Here is a 15,945-nt window from a genome sequence, read left to right as displayed (position 1 = left end):
TCAATCAGATTGTTGCTTTGGTGGAAAATATTATTGTCTATAAAGACCAGGAGTACATCATCTACCGTGAATTTGCAAAGATGGAGACATTCTTTCATTACCCAGTTGATTCTCATGAAGTAGGAGTTTTTGTAGTGTCAAATTTGTCTTCAGATTTAAAATGTACAAGGCTGAATGACGTATTAAAATATTTCAGGATGCCATTTGGGGAACAGGGCAGTTTTGTTGTCTTTCCCCTTTTACATCTAAAATAACTTTTAAATCCCCCCCCCCCCACCCCCCACCCCAACCCTAACTACAAACTCGATGCCATGTTGAAGGCCATCAAGAACTGTGAGATGCCTAAGGAAACCTGGACAAGTTATGACATCAGGGTTCTTTACAAAGCAAGTGAGTGTTCACTCTAATCCATTGTTCATGGGAACTAAATCAAGCCACCTTTTTTATGTATTTCTTAAAATTTAAATGTAACAGTAACACTTTATTTGAAGGTGTCTACATAAGAGTGAGCCCTATTAGCATGACGCACAACATTAATGACACTTTTATGTTTATGACTGGTGCAATTAAGTGTATTTGTTTTTTTGTAATGTAAAGTTGACACTGGGATGCAGACATAACAAGAACCGAATGATTTAATATATAACAATCATGATCTAATCTCACAACACTAAAACCGGTTTGGGTAAAGCTTTGTTTTTCACTTGGTTTCCATTCTTGACAGATAGCTTTAGTGAGGCAAGGTTGAAACTTCGCTGGGCAGAAGATGACACAGACCTCCAGTCAGAAGCAGAGGAGGGGAGGCCAGAAAAAAGAAAAACCAGGTATGTCACACATCTGCTGAATCCAGGATAATGATTGTTGCCCTCAGATTTTGCTCAGTTTGTCTACATCAGGTGTGTCAAACTCTTATTGGGCAGTGGGCTGGATTTGTTGGAATGAGACCTTGTAGGGGCCGTCATTATCATTTTTCTGCATGGGTATCAGATTGTTGTTTGATATACTCTTCTACTATACCCACTTATAAGCAAGTACAAATCATGTACTGCTATCATATACTGCTCTTTTTCTCTTGAAATACCCTACTTCCGTGTCAGTTTTCTCAGCCTCTTCCTTCCTGAAGATGGTTATAGTGCTTTTTAATAATGCAATTTATCAAATCATAGAAATATTGCTTATTACACATTGTTGAAGACAATTGGATGGGATTATCCTTTTTTTCTAATTTTCCCTTCCTACGCAAGAACATCTGGAGGGCCGCATGAAACCTGCTGGCGGGCCCGATCTGGCCCCTGGGCCTTATGTTTGACACACCTGGTCTTCATTATGTTTGTCTCTAAACTAAGGCATGTAAAAAGATTTAAGCATTTAAGTTGCCAAATTTCTGTAAGAAGTAGCACTTGAAGTAGCAACTGAAGTTTTACTTTAACTTCAGTTTTATAGAGTTTCATTTATAGATGGGTCTCTTCATAGTAGGCAGTGTAAACTTACATGGCTGCAGGGTTGTAGATATTTTGTTATATTTCTCTGAAAGGCCAAAACAGCGCTTCCTCTCGAGTCAGGAGGAGTCTGACGAGGAGCCTGTGAAGCGCAAACCAGTCCTCCCTAAGGCGCCTTCCATTCCACCTCTGCCGTCAGTGTTGCGTGAGGCCATTTCCTCATCAGAAATATCTCCGCCTAGTCAACTTGACTCTCTGCAGCCGTTTCACGCCCTTGGACCTCCTGAGCCATCATACAATCTTGCCTCTCAATCGTCTCGCCAGCATGGAACTCCTGAGCCATCCGACCATCTTGCCTCTCAATCGTCTCGCCACCATGGAACTCCTGAGCCATCCTACCATCTTGCCCCTCAATCGTCTCGCCACCATGGAACTCCTGAGCCAATCGACCATCTTGCCCCTCAATCGTCTCGCCACCATGGAACTCCTGAGCCATCCGACCATCTTGCCTCTCAATTGTCTCGCCACCATGGAACTCCTGAGCCATCCTACCATCTTGCCTCTCAATCGTCTCGCCACCATGGAACTCCTGAGCCATCCTACCATCTTGCCTCTCTGCAGCCGTCTCGCGCCTTTGGAACTTCTGAGCCATCCTACCATCTTGCCCCTCTATCGTCTCGCCAGCATGGAACTCCTGAGCCATCCTACCATCTTGCCCCTCAATCGTCTCGCCAGCATGGAACTCCTGAGCCATCCTACCATCTTGCCCCTCAATCGTCTCGCCAGCATGGAACTCCTGAGCCATTCCATCTTGCCTCTCATGCTGCTTCTGAGATGGACCTGCCCTCTGGTGAGACCTTATGCTCTATTCCCATTTACATTACAATTCTATGTTATAGCTAGCAAGGACTGAACAGTTTTTAAAATGTTCTAGTTGCAGCATTACTCCGAGAGATCATTGCCAAGCAGGAGGTGATGTGTGATATGCAGAGAAATCTGCTGCGGATTGTTCAGGATCTCTCTTCTACACCTACACCACATGGACACCACATGGACAGAAGTTTCCTGCCCTTGAGGGATGCTGAGGCTCTTTTGGCGCTGGACCGCGACATTAAGACCAAGCCAGAGAAGAGAAAGGACTTGGTAATAATTACTTTTATCATTAGTATTTGGACCAGATTTTTTCTGTACTGTTTTTTTCTTAGCATTTTTTTGTGAATACATGCAGGGTTCACACTAGATTTTCATCTTAAATGTCTGTTAGATCAAGATTTTCTACATTAAGAAAATATAAATTGATCTTTCTAACTGTTCGTGAAAAGCATCCTTTCAGATCAACGTGTTACGTTTTATGTATAGGTTACAATAATATGAACTAGGCTAACTGAGTGAGAGCAATCATCAATCTATTTGAATTATTAAAAAGATATACAATTATGCAAGTCCTTCCAAACTAAAAGGATTGAGTTTTTTTTAGCTGCTGCTCCTTTCCCTATCATTTAGCATGTTTACATTGATTAATTTAGCAGACACTTATCCTAAGAACAACATTCAGGCTACAATGCAAGAAACGTTATCAAGGAATTAATTGCGGCATCTGTCAATATTAATTTATTATAAGACTAGTCAAAAATGTGATAGGAGGGCACATGCCCATATAGCCTTTGCCTGCCTCGTCCATCTCCAATTTTAAATAATTTGTTCACCCACCGGCTAAAAAGCAATCACACAAGTGTCGCTTTACTTTTCAAGAGATGGCGATTTCAAAGGGAGTTGGAGCATATTCATGTTAGTAGCCTTGGCCTTTTCTTTCTAGCCTGGTTAAAACCAAACATTAAAGTGGTAGGTGGGCATGGGCAGCGTAATTTCTTTCTCTGATTGCTGTCATGTAGGCTAATTTCAAAAACTTAGGAGGGAATATCAACAGTCAAGGTAGCCTGGCTAGGACGGCAGGATAACGTAGCCTATAGCCAGACAGCTGTGATCGGTTGAGTAACTTATGGTGGTGACTGTAGCTAATGGTCGTTTGCAGACATATCTGATTGAATGCATCATATTGCACTTCATCTTACTTGTTAACTAACCTGGCTTGTAGACCGATACGTTTTTCCAACTGCAACGTTGACAAATATCTTTGTGGTTCTGATGAGCATCCATTTAGCAGAGATTTTCATCTCTTGTGCTGTGTGCTAGATGTCTTTCATTATCTCGATCATGCACAAAGCATCGTGAACACATGCCTTTGCCACATAAAATAGATCGATATAGTAGGCTATTTTCTTAATGCACATTTACAATGTTAGTAATCAGACTTTAGGCTTACTGGCTATGTTAGGCTACACCTCGCGAAAACTATGTTGTGATCTACAGCGGCATCGTGTGTCAGGCTGCGGTTTCAAACACATTAGTTCAATTTGAACTGATGAAATTGTATTTGCTGCTTTGCTAATGGACAAATTAATAATTTATCAAAATTAATTTGTTATTATCCGTCCGTAAGATAGATGTCACAAACAGACGCTTTAATAAACCTTTGGTGGATGTAATCCTCCCTTGAACTAATTATAGCCTTTATGCAAAATGCCAACTAGTCTTTAAACGTGTTTTTTAACGGTCTTCTAGTAGCCTAAGTCGTGGAAAATATAGTAGGCCTAATAGACTACTGACCAGTGATCATATCTGAGCATTAATATGACTTGTTGATAAGTCCGTTTGATACGGAAATCGGCTACATAGCTTAACCATAAATCACATTAAAACCCGATCATTTTAAATGTTATTAAACCGTTTATTAAATGTTTACATAGGCTCTGCCGACTGTCTCGCCATGTCTTGAATGAAACGTCATAAACGTATCGAATCTTGGGGGACCAGGTAGGCCGCGAAGCATACACCCGATGCACACTCCATTTCGGGGAAAAGAAGGGTGGATTTGTCGGCCGAATCAGAGCCCGTCTATGGAGAGCCTTGCCACTCCGTATTAAGTCCCATTGTACCGAATTTTGGATGCAGTTCCACCAGAGTTCCACTGGGGGCGATCGCCATGAGTGCAGAATGAATGGGAGTCAATGGAGCTAGACGGCTAAAATTGTCTCTTTCACCTGATTGTCGTTGATAAATCTCAGATTTGATTGTAGTTTGTATAACTTCAACATGGGTTATAGGTCAAAAGTTGAATGAACGAGTACTTATGTCCTTTTGATTTCTTACAGGTTGGGTCGTTGTTGCACATAACACGCTAGCATTGTGCTAATGAATGACGTCATTGACACATTTGAAAGGCTTTTAAGAACAATTAAGTGACTTTAAAAAATATAATACTCAACCAAGTGTATTTTCTTTGCCTCCCCTTTCGAATACAATACTCAAATTACTTGGAAAAAAAAATTATATCCCGAGAAAAGTGGATTTTGAGGGGTACAGCTCCATAGACCTCCATGCATTCTGCACTTTCGTGGAATGCGCTCATGTGGAACCACAGAAGGAACTGCAACCAGTTCAGAAACCGGAAGTTTTCCGAGAGTGGCAGTTCTCCCCTTATTAGACATTCTCTGGCCGAATTCGAAGGAGCCCACGAAATGGGACAGCACTAGTCGCGCTACTATGACGCAACCGGTCTACGAATCTGGCCTTACATTATAACATAACATAACATTATATTAGCATATAGTTTGTAAATAAACATTTAACATTTAAATGATGTAAGAAATAACTGTTAATTAGTGCCAAAAATGTATTTAGTTAACTATTAACATATATTAATACAATATTAGTTAATAGACTTGTTAAAACATTAACATACAGATTTTATGCAAACAACTAATATTTAATTAATGATGAAAAAACTATTAACTTGTGCCAAATAGATATTTTAGTAACAATTAACACATATTAACAAAGGGTTAGGTAATTACTAGTTTGCTATTTATTATGGCACCTTATTTTGGAGTGTTACCCTACACAGCCAAAGTGAGAAACTATGCCCCTATTACAGATTTTGCTAAAGACCAGAGAAGAAGTCCCAAGAATCCACTATCAGAGAAAATGTCGGAGCATCTTCACAATGAAAAGAGAATTAGAGACTCTGAAAAGGAAAGCCACAGAAAACATTACAGATGAAGCTGGAGAGAATAGCTTACCAAAAAAAACAAGTAGGAGATCTTCAGATGGAGCAAGAGTATATGATTCAATCTGCATTTTTTGTAAGAGAAGTTCGAACGGAATTTTACGAGGAGCGGAAACGGAAACGAAAACAAAATGGTCTTCAACTGTTCCGGAACAGAAACATTATTCTGAAATCCACAAAACCGGTTAATAACGTTTTTTTTTCGTTCTCTATATATTTTATAAAATTTCACAAAAGCATATCCTAAGTGTTCTACTCGTTTGATTGTAGGCGAACAGACTAATAATTTGATTTCTGCAGTTTGAAAAAATTTAAAAAACGAATAAATGGACCTTTGGTCCAAATGTGTATATTTTGTCTTGCTGTTGTAATGTAACCTATCCGTCTGCCACTTCGGATCTTAGGCCAGCTCGTAGCGTAGGCTACTGAAACTGATTTGGAAATTGTTTGTAGCCTATGCGTAATAGCCTATTTTGCCTGTCCACGCCTTGTCGTTTTAAAGTTGGGATTTGAAATGTTTGTGCAATTATAGCCTATTCTATATAGAAGAGTTAAACGGGAAATTTGAGATGGGCCTTGTCAGCAACAGACAGGTTTGTTTATAAACAGGGTTGGAATTATAGCGCAAGCCTTTGAGGATCTCCATATGGATAAAACTTAGGCTACAACCAGGTAAGGAGTTTAGCACGCGTCCAGAAATATTTTTGATAAGAAATTATTTATAGGCATAGGTTAGTCCTACAGTAAGTCTGTAGGCTATGGGATGGATAGCCCATCTGAATGTTTTTGGATGCCGCCTGTGATTTAGTATTTTTGGGCATAGCTACGGTATAGGCTAAATCAAGGGGAAATAATGAGTACGTCTATTCTAAGGTAAAGTCCACAAAAATAGACTTGATAGGCCCGCCAAACACTGCCGGAACTTTAAGAAAGAACGATATTTTGCGTTCCGAACCGGTTCAGGACCGATATGTTGGCGGCGGAGCGCATGCAAGAACGAAAACGTTAAACATAGGCCTACCTGAACCGTTCGGAACGGAACGTTTGAAAAATAATTTTGTTTTCAAGCCCTGATCAGAACTGATATCATACCCAACAAAACAGTTGTACAGGTCACGTCTTTGGTCACAAAGCTCACATCATTCATGCTATCTGGTGGAGTTACAAGCCTGCGGGATTCAACAAAGAAGAACATGCGAAGGACGCTTGAAAATGAGCTGGGAAATTCTGTCGATATATTCCAGATGACAAAGACAAATTGCTGATGGTTCCTTAAACTGTTACTAGAGGGGATGTTGTCTTGGAAAATCAAAATCTGCTGAGGGAACTCAATGTTTGGAGGGCCAAGTCAACCAATGTCAACAAGATCATAGATCAGACATCATCACATATCAGATCAATCATTAAACAGGAGATGACTGTGACCCCCTGGCCATTCCATCCATCTGATGTGAAAGATAGTGGTTATATCACCTTACCAGATCAACTAGAACGGCTTCTCGTTGGACTGCTCACTGGAAATCCTGACACCAAAACTCAAACACAGAAGATCACTGCTTTGGTTCAATCATTTAGTCAGGACATAATATACGCTGTCACAGGTGGTCAACATAAAACACCAAAGCACATTCTACTCACATATGCTGTAAAAACACTGACGGGTAATACTGAGCTCATACAAACACTGAACAAGCTGGGGCATGGGGTGTCTTACTGCCAGCTTGAAGAGAACAACACTGCTCTTTGTCTCCAAAAACTAGCAACAGCCTCTAACCAAAGAGTTGTACTTCCAGCCTCCATCAAGCCTCATGTCTTTACCAATCTTGCATGGGATAATATTGATAGACTTGAGGAAACTCTCACTGGAAAGGGTACATCACACAGAGTTAATGGCATAGTGGTACAGGCCAATGTCTATAGACCACATCTGTCAAGAACTGATCTTCCACACATTGAGAAACAGAAGCAGAGATCAGTCACCATTGAAGACCAAGGCCTGGAAGTATATGTAGCAGGTTTCTATAATAGATAATCATGTATCTATTTTCTATGTGTCCAATTTACTTGTGATGTACATTCCACATAAAGCATTCATTCATTCATCCATCCATCCAGGTGCACGTGTGGGCCCACAATCTCAATGGTGTGGGCACTTGCAAGGCAAACAGATCCAGAGAATCAGACAATCCCCAGCTGGACTGGTTTTAATATCAGCACCAGGGACCAGGCGCGCCTGCAGGTGTACGTCCGTACGCACTGTGCGTACCATCAGGCTACTCAAAAACGAGAGAAAATTTCCCTTGTGTGTGTGTAATGTGTATTCACACCAAATTGGCCCACCATACCTTCCCAACTATGCACAGTATCCTATTAGCTGCATGCCATCATCAGGCTATTTACAATTTTCTATTACATAACTTAGTGAACACGTTATCAAAATTAACACGCGCACATTTTGTTTGAGCAGGAGACAGAATACGCACGCAGGCATGCAACTAGCTACTAGTTATTTTCTTTTACTCGGCTATCTATATATGGTTATCAGCACACAATGTTGAGCTAATTCACTAACTCAATACTCATCATGCATATCAACGAAACAGAAAGTATGGAGTCAGCAAAGCTAAAGGAGTTATTCCAGATGGGCAAGAACAAGGTAGGCAATTGGTGTGCTTGTCAGAACGTTAAACTGCATTACAGCTGTAATCAGTTACAGCAGACATCACAGTACGCTAGAACAAAACAAGGTTACTTTAGCCTGTATAGGGCTGTATCAAGTTATCCAAATGAATAGGTCATTGTAGACGTTGTTGTTGTATTATTGCATGTGGATGCACGGGGCTAAAACCGGGGAAACGGACAAATATTATCCACGCGTGATTTTTTTTGCGCGCGGGGTGGGGGTGATGGGTGTGCGTACCATAGCCAGGGACCAGGAACCAATCTCACAAGATATTGTTGGGTATCTGCCAACCATCAACTCACCAGCCACAGAGTTGAACACTGTGTTTGAAATCCTGAAACAATCAGAGCTAATCAGGAAGGAGCTGCACCTAGAGACAATAGTTGTTGTCATGGATCAAGCGCTCTATGCAAAAGCTGCTGAGAGAACCTGGAAGCACAGAGAATGGTTCCCCAACATTCTTCTCAGGATGGGGACATTCCATACCATATGTAATGCCTTAGCCATCATAGGAAAGCGGTTTAGGGATGCTGGTCTAAAGGACATATGCATAGAGGCTGGAGTTGTTGCAGAGGGGTCCATCAATGGAGTCCTTGATGGTAAACACTATAATCGTGCAGTCAGGGTCCACAGGTACATCTCAGAAGCACTAATGAGACTTGCATGGGAAGAGTTCACACCCTGGGTTGAGAAAAATGCTCCAGAGAGGAGTGGGATGATCAAATCATTCTTGGAGGATGTGAAAGACATGACCAGTGACCTGAACCAAGAAAAGATGACCAATCTGCTGCAAAGTCCACTCTCCGCTGAGCTAATAACCCTGTGGACATACTTTCTAGAACACCTCCGTCACAACAATGGAGAGCTCTCTGGATTCTGGATGTCATACATTGACATGGTAGAGGATGTAGTACTTTGCCTTCTGCGTGCGTCTCGTGAGGGGGACTGGGAGTTGCACCTCCATGCAATAAGAACCATGATCCCATGGTGCTTTGCCTACGATAAGATGTATTATGCCAGGTACATTTCTTATGCATTTCTGTATGTTTGTTTATTCTGCATCGATTCAATTTGTAAAGATTGCTAGCCAAAATATTCAAATCAATCTCTCATCTCTCAGGTACCTGTCCCCTTACTTTGCTCAGATGACCAACCTCCAAGAGAAGTATCCTTCTGTGTATGAGGCCTTCAAGGCAGGCCAGTTCTCAGTGCAGCTGTCAAATAACAACACATTTGGGAGGATTCCTGTAGATCAGGCTATTGAAGTCACAGTGAATAAAGACACACAGACTCCTGGAGGCACATTATACATTTTCTGAATCAGAGTGCCTTGAGTATTGTAGTTGTTGAATTGTGTGTCCCTGGTGTTCTTTCATGCCACAGGGATAAAAGAAAGCATACAGTTTAGGCGGAAATTGTGAGAAAACGTGTTATTTCTGGTTTAAAGAAGTCATGTGACCTCTGTGTTTGTCAGACAGATTCAGTACTGGGCTTAAATGAAAGCCTAAAAGGTCCCCTTTCCAATGATACCAAGCACCATATTATAGAATATTGACAATATCTCAACCATGAGCCTAAATCAGATATACACCAGATTTCAAAAACGGAATTTATCTTAAGGGGTTAGTAACTTCATGAGCTGAAAAAAGTGACTTCGCTACCACCCCTGCACTGCTATCGTGATTTTTCTAGTACTAGGGGTGTATACCTTGGTAAAAAACAATGATAGCATTTGTCCCCCCAGATGATACCGATAGCCCAAATTTGGGGCCCTGGCTCATGGACTATTGATAGCTATCGCTAACTTTAGATCCTATCCTATAGGCTATGTTTCAGGCGATGCAAGGGGGTGGGCTAGTTGTTTATCCTACCTGGTCGCAATTGATGACTCAAACTTGACTTTTTAACTTTCTTTGTATTGTTGTCACATCTTCTAGTATCCATATACGATATTGTAATGAGTTTACGGGTATTTGTCCAGGTGTGTACTTCGTTAGTTGAAACATTAGGTAGCGGTAATTCAGTTGGACCTCCAGCGACTAGCACAGAAAAACATCCACCGGTTGCCATGTCTGTCAGACTTCTGGAGCATGGATCCTGCTGTCTGTGTTCCATATATTGCAGACAGAATATCCAGGAACCGATTCGAATCAATTTGCCAATATTTTCAATGTAGTAGGCCTACTGAGTCAGACTGAACTAATAAACTGACCAAAGTCCGCCCATTTATTAGAGTTCTCCAGGAGAACTTCCCCAAATTGTTTAGTCCGTGGCCATCCTTGTCCGTAGATGAGGCTGTGATCACGTTTGATGGGAGGCTGCGCTGGAAGCAGTACTGTACATGCCAAAAAAACCTGTGAAGTGGGGAATCAAGATAATGGTGCCTTTGCGACTCAGACAGGGTACTGTCTTGCCTTTAGTGTATACACAGGCAAGGATGGCACAAGTTGGAAAGGGTTGGCCCACAGGGTCTTTATGGATTTGTTGCAGGGCTACCTTGGGGCAAATTTTCATGTGTATGCTGATAACTTTTTTTCTTCGCTTCCGTTGGTAAGAGAGCTGCAAATGAACGATACATACTACTGTGGTACTATAGGGAAGACATCAAAGGGCTTTTCAAAGCATATATTGAGGGATAAATTAGAGGTGGGGGAAAGCAGGAGAGTGATGAGAGAGGGAATGATGATTTGCCGATGGATAGATAAGAGAAAGGTAAACGTTATTAGTACCAATAGTTCTGGCATTGATCATTTAAAGCCTCAGAATAAATTTAACCCAGAATTGATCACTGTCCCTGATGAGATCTCCGAGTATAACAGCAAAATGGGAGGGGTTGACCACCTCGACCAATTTCGGAGCTACTATAATGTCGGCCGAACAGGAAAGAAGTGGTGGAAGTACCTTTACTGGGGTATGCTAAATATCTCCATCATAAATGCTTACATCATATGGATGCTTCAGCAGAAGCCACTGCCCAAAAACAGGAGGTCCTGGTCTCTCAAGGTGTTCAAATTAGAACTTGTTCACGGTTTGTGTGACCAATTCTCTGGGAGGAAGTGGGGTGCCTAGGGATTGCAGACAGGGGCAGTAGATTTTGTGGTGTCAAGAAATTTAAAACAGGGGCACTCACTAGTACATTTTCTGGATGAAGAAAGAAAGGCTGTGTGAGCTACATTAGAAGCATGGGCGTAGATTTAGGGTGGGACGCTCATGACTAGTCCTAACCAATATTTTAAGATGACAAAATTGTCCCCACCAATATTTTAGCAAACTCATTTGTGCTGCTTATCATTCCGACAGCCTGCACGACAGTACAAGAAACGTTGTCATTTGATTGGCTGAAAAACCGAGGGGGAGGGGGAAGGGTTACGGGTTAAGGGTTAGGGCATGCTGCACACACTTTGCTTTATTCTTGCACTGGTAGTCTTGAATTTCAATCAATAAAGTATCTATCTATCTATCTATCAATCTATCTATCTATCTATCTAGTCAAGCGAGCGGGTGTGTCAACGACAACGGTAAGTTACCAGGGCTGTCTGTCAATACATAGGCTTACCCCATAAAAGGCCAGAGTGAAACATTTTGATATTCCCTTTTCCCTTCAGCATACATACAAACCCCTTTTTGTGGTTTGTAGATCAGCTATGCCACCCAAAAAGAAGAAAGGGGACATACGAAGCTTTTTCATAAAGCAGAGTGTAAGTAAGTGTAGCGGGACCAGGTTACCAATTAGAATTTGAAGTGTCGACTACGCCACCCAGGGGACATAGGTCACCCTTAGGAAAAGATGGATAAATGAACTGGAAAGCCTAAACAAAGGATACCAGAACATAAAGCACACAGGTTCGTGCAAGGATGAAGCAGAGACAGGATTCTATGACAATAATAAATATTTTCTTTATTTTTCCTCTCAAAGGCAAGTTACGATACAGTAAAAGCGTGCAAAGCACTCAGATGGAAATGGGGCAGCCACAAACACTCAGAACAGGTTTGGTTAGAGAAGGCCTACTGGTTCTTTGGATATAGAAAAACACACATAAACTAGGAGGGAGAGCTTACCGCAGGGAGGCGATCTGGAAGAGGGGTCAAAGAGACCACACGTGAACACGGCACACCAAGGTGACACTACACTGCACTGACGGTGAGACACACAGATTCCCCACCACCAGGGGCCCAGCCTCCCTGCCGCGAGCCTCCACTCCTGAAACAAAAGAAAAGGGGTAAGACACAGCAAAACCCACACCGGTTGTACAGCATACGGCCCGATAGATGTCCCCTTCCGTCTGATTAGGCGGTTATAAAACAAAAGTGGGATTTACACAGACAGATATACTCAGCACAGCAAGCCAATACACCCTCAAACAGGCACAGCAAGGCACGTTTAGAAAGAAAGCACTACAAATACCCAGGCAGACGAAATGGTGTTAGGCGCCAAGACATGGGGAGGAACATGCCACCAATGGGGTTTCACAAAAAGGACAAAGAAAATACAGAGACAAAACAAACTAAATATATGACACACACAAGATGAGGAAACTACACAAACCCAAACAAAACCAACCAAATAACCACATGCACACACGACCACATACACATGCACCCCACAATTACGCATGCACACACACACACACACCCAGTCAACCAATGGCACCACACAATCACGCATGCAGACCCTTTACCACGCCGAGACGCGACCCACGCGGGAAGGACGCAGATAAAAAAGGTAGTTGTATTGTAGCTCACTGTAAACAAAACAGCAGTCAGTGGGAGAAGGAAGCCTCAGTTACTTGCAGTGCGCAGGCCACCTGTGCAACAGAGGTTAATGGAGACATATAAGCACATATGTAATAGTAAAATAGAATCATTAAAAGTTGAGACAGCAACATACCGCAACCGGGGATTCACAGGGACTTCCTCGCAACAGGGAGGGGCGTACAGTCAACCTAAGCAGCCTAATGAGGGCAGTTACAGCGGGTCAAATGTGATCATGCTACGGGCGATACAATCTATATAAAAGACTGCTACGTACCAATATGAAAAGGCAGAAACCTCCTAGCCTCCGGCCTGCAACACTCCGGTTGCTCTCAAGGGGAAGGACAGCAAAAGCACCGCCAATGATGCTATTAAGCACAACGCCAACAACTGCACCCTAGGGTGAGGCAAACTTTAGACCATCTAATCATGTGATATGACTAAACCGGAGCAAAACAAGCCATAAACATACCTTTGCAGTCAAGAGACGAATATCCACAGGCTCCAGCTCGCCGAAGAAACCCGCATTGAACACCGACACACGGTAAACAATCCAACAAAACTCTGCCGCTGCAGTGGCAGTACCAGCGCCATACTTTTTAAAGAAACACCGGAGCCCTTAATTGGTACACTGAGTGTCGCATCTAGTGACGTCAGTCAGGTGTGACAATACGGCCACTGTGTCTTAAAGGCACAGACGCCTCAACTCCCATCCACTACATAAGCAAAATAACTAGCCAGACAGTGGTAGTGACCAGGCTTTCAAATTATGCAGATTCTATTATGTGGAAAACTAGTATTAACTGGTGATAGCATATGTTACCCAGGATATTGTTAAAGATAAACCTAGGTTCTGTAATCTTTCAACCAAGGTCAGGAGCATTGATTAGGGGTGTGCAATAGATGCTATTACCAAGTCACTGAATGTTAATTAGCCTACCTTAAGTTTGAATCTTGGAAGTCACAATAAACATAGGATCTGGACATTTTTCGTTTCTATTCTGTTTATGTTATGTATTTCTGAGTGTAGCCTACACAATGCAGAGAAATAAAAGGGAGACCCAAATTCGTTTGAAGGACTGTCATTGCATTGTTATGACACATGCTGTAAAAACATGTTGGCAATGTGAATAAGTTAACACTTTTGGTTATTCAAATATAATGAATCATTATTTGATGAATAATATCCAAATAACACTATCATATACAATATGGTAGGGTTAAACTCGCTAGTCAAAGGATAGGCTACAAAATGAATGAACCACTTTGTATGCAAGAAAGACAGCATCAAACCACTACAGATGGATGGCAGGTTGAGGAAACAGCATCAGGGCTTCAGGTGAGGTTCTAATTATTAGCCTATGTCAAATTGTAAATTCAGTTGGAGTCAGCAGCATTGCTGTACAATATAATGAGATGGAGTAGATTCACTTCTGTATTGTGATATTCGTTATTGCTGAAATAAAGGAAATCGCTATTAAGGCACTGGTATCTTACAGCAAAAGAATTCCAATTACAGTTAAGCATTAATAAAGAAATACAAATATAATTTAGAGTCGCATAAATTCATAGACATATTCAATCCTAAACTATGGTGCATTTCCATACTCAGTAACATAAATAAAATACTATATAACTATATATGTGACTATATAATCTGGGCATATTTAAGATATGCTTAGCTTCTGTTATCTGAGAAACAAAATTGGCATCTAGTGGTCAAACATTTATTTATGTTTAAACAATTGTTTTCGTCTGCACATATTTCTGGGAGATTGGGGGTTTGATGTCCCCACCAAAGCTGAGACCAAACCTACGCCCTTGATTAGAAGGGAGGCATGCTAAGAGTGGCAGATGTGTAGAAACGTTGTTTGGCTGCTCCACTTGTTTAGTTGCATTATGCAGAATGGGACCGTGTCAAAGATCCTTGATTACTAGCCAGATAGAGCAACGTAATTCGTTACTATGGGAGCAAAACGGGACAGTTCCGGTCTGCATAAGTGGGAGTGTCACCTTAAGTCACTAAATAAACTTTCTCTCTTAATAAGCAATAAGAACAGATAAACATAATTGTGTTCACAGTATTATTGTCTATAATCATGTATGATACCAATGAATCATTCATTAGGAAATGATATGAATAATTTAATTAGTCATGTGAACCGAGCTAGCTAGCTAGTTAACGCTCAGACATGCAAACTGGTCAGGGGTGAAAAAGGTGAGAAGAGTGCGCGAGAAGGGAAATGGCCGTTACATCACAAAACAAACGCGATTGACATTGAGACCAGTGCATAGTTAACTTAAGAGTAAAAAAAATACTCAAAACCACACATTTACAAAGAGAACAAATTACAAAATGACTCATTTACAGAAAAGACTTGTATTGTGGCATACCTCAACAAAATATCTAAATAAAAATTTTAGATATAAAATTTCTGCCCCCTAGTTAATACCTGGAACGGTCATAAGGTGTCACTATATAATATACTTAATGTATTTCGGGGGAAGTAAGGGGAGAGGAAGTTCTGTGTACACAGATTGTGTATACTATTAAAATGCGCTAGCCTACGTCAATGGAAAACTTCTTCTAGTCCCTAAAATGACGCCAGGATATTTCTAAAAGTTCGTGCTTTTGACTGTTCGTGCCCTGAAGGGCAAGTCTTTCACATTCATATTCGGTTACATCATCTGCCAAGAATGATAGAGAGCTGACACATTGAGTAACGAGTAATGAGTAGCCTAATGAGTAAATTGTAGCTCTCGCTGCTACCGTAAAACCTTATAGCGGCGTGGACAAAGGGAATGACTGCTAATGTGTTGAATCTTCACCTAAATAAAGTAAGGTTTAACAGTGAAAACGTATGTTTATCCGTGAAATTTGTTCACAATATGAAAGTGTAGAGGAGACTGTATACCGTTGACACTGTATACCGTGGATTTTCTCA

The 15,945-nt window shown here is 41.4% G+C and overlaps 1 protein-coding gene across 1 annotated transcript; it reads left to right on the top strand.

The window, feature by feature from the left end:
• Positions 1–235: 235 nt before the first annotated feature.
• LOC125310763 (histone-lysine N-methyltransferase 2D-like) lies at positions 236–9,437 on the top strand. Its single transcript, XM_048268442.1, has 6 exons — positions 236–390; positions 725–824; positions 1,245–1,346; positions 1,535–2,289; positions 2,374–2,582; positions 9,369–9,437. The coding sequence occupies exons 1-6, from the start codon at positions 312–314 to the stop codon at positions 9,429–9,431; spliced, it is 1,308 nt and encodes a 435-aa protein (XP_048124399.1). The 5' UTR covers positions 236–311; the 3' UTR covers positions 9,432–9,437.
• Positions 9,438–15,945: the final 6,508 nt, after the last annotated feature.

This window comes from Alosa alosa, chromosome 2 (assembly GCF_017589495.1).
Source record: "Alosa alosa isolate M-15738 ecotype Scorff River chromosome 2, AALO_Geno_1.1, whole genome shotgun sequence".
In the NCBI taxonomy this organism is placed as follows: domain Eukaryota; kingdom Metazoa; phylum Chordata; class Actinopteri; order Clupeiformes; family Clupeidae; genus Alosa; species Alosa alosa.
Note: the sequence above shows the minus strand (reverse complement) of the source record. Positions and strands in the feature narration are given on the sequence as shown.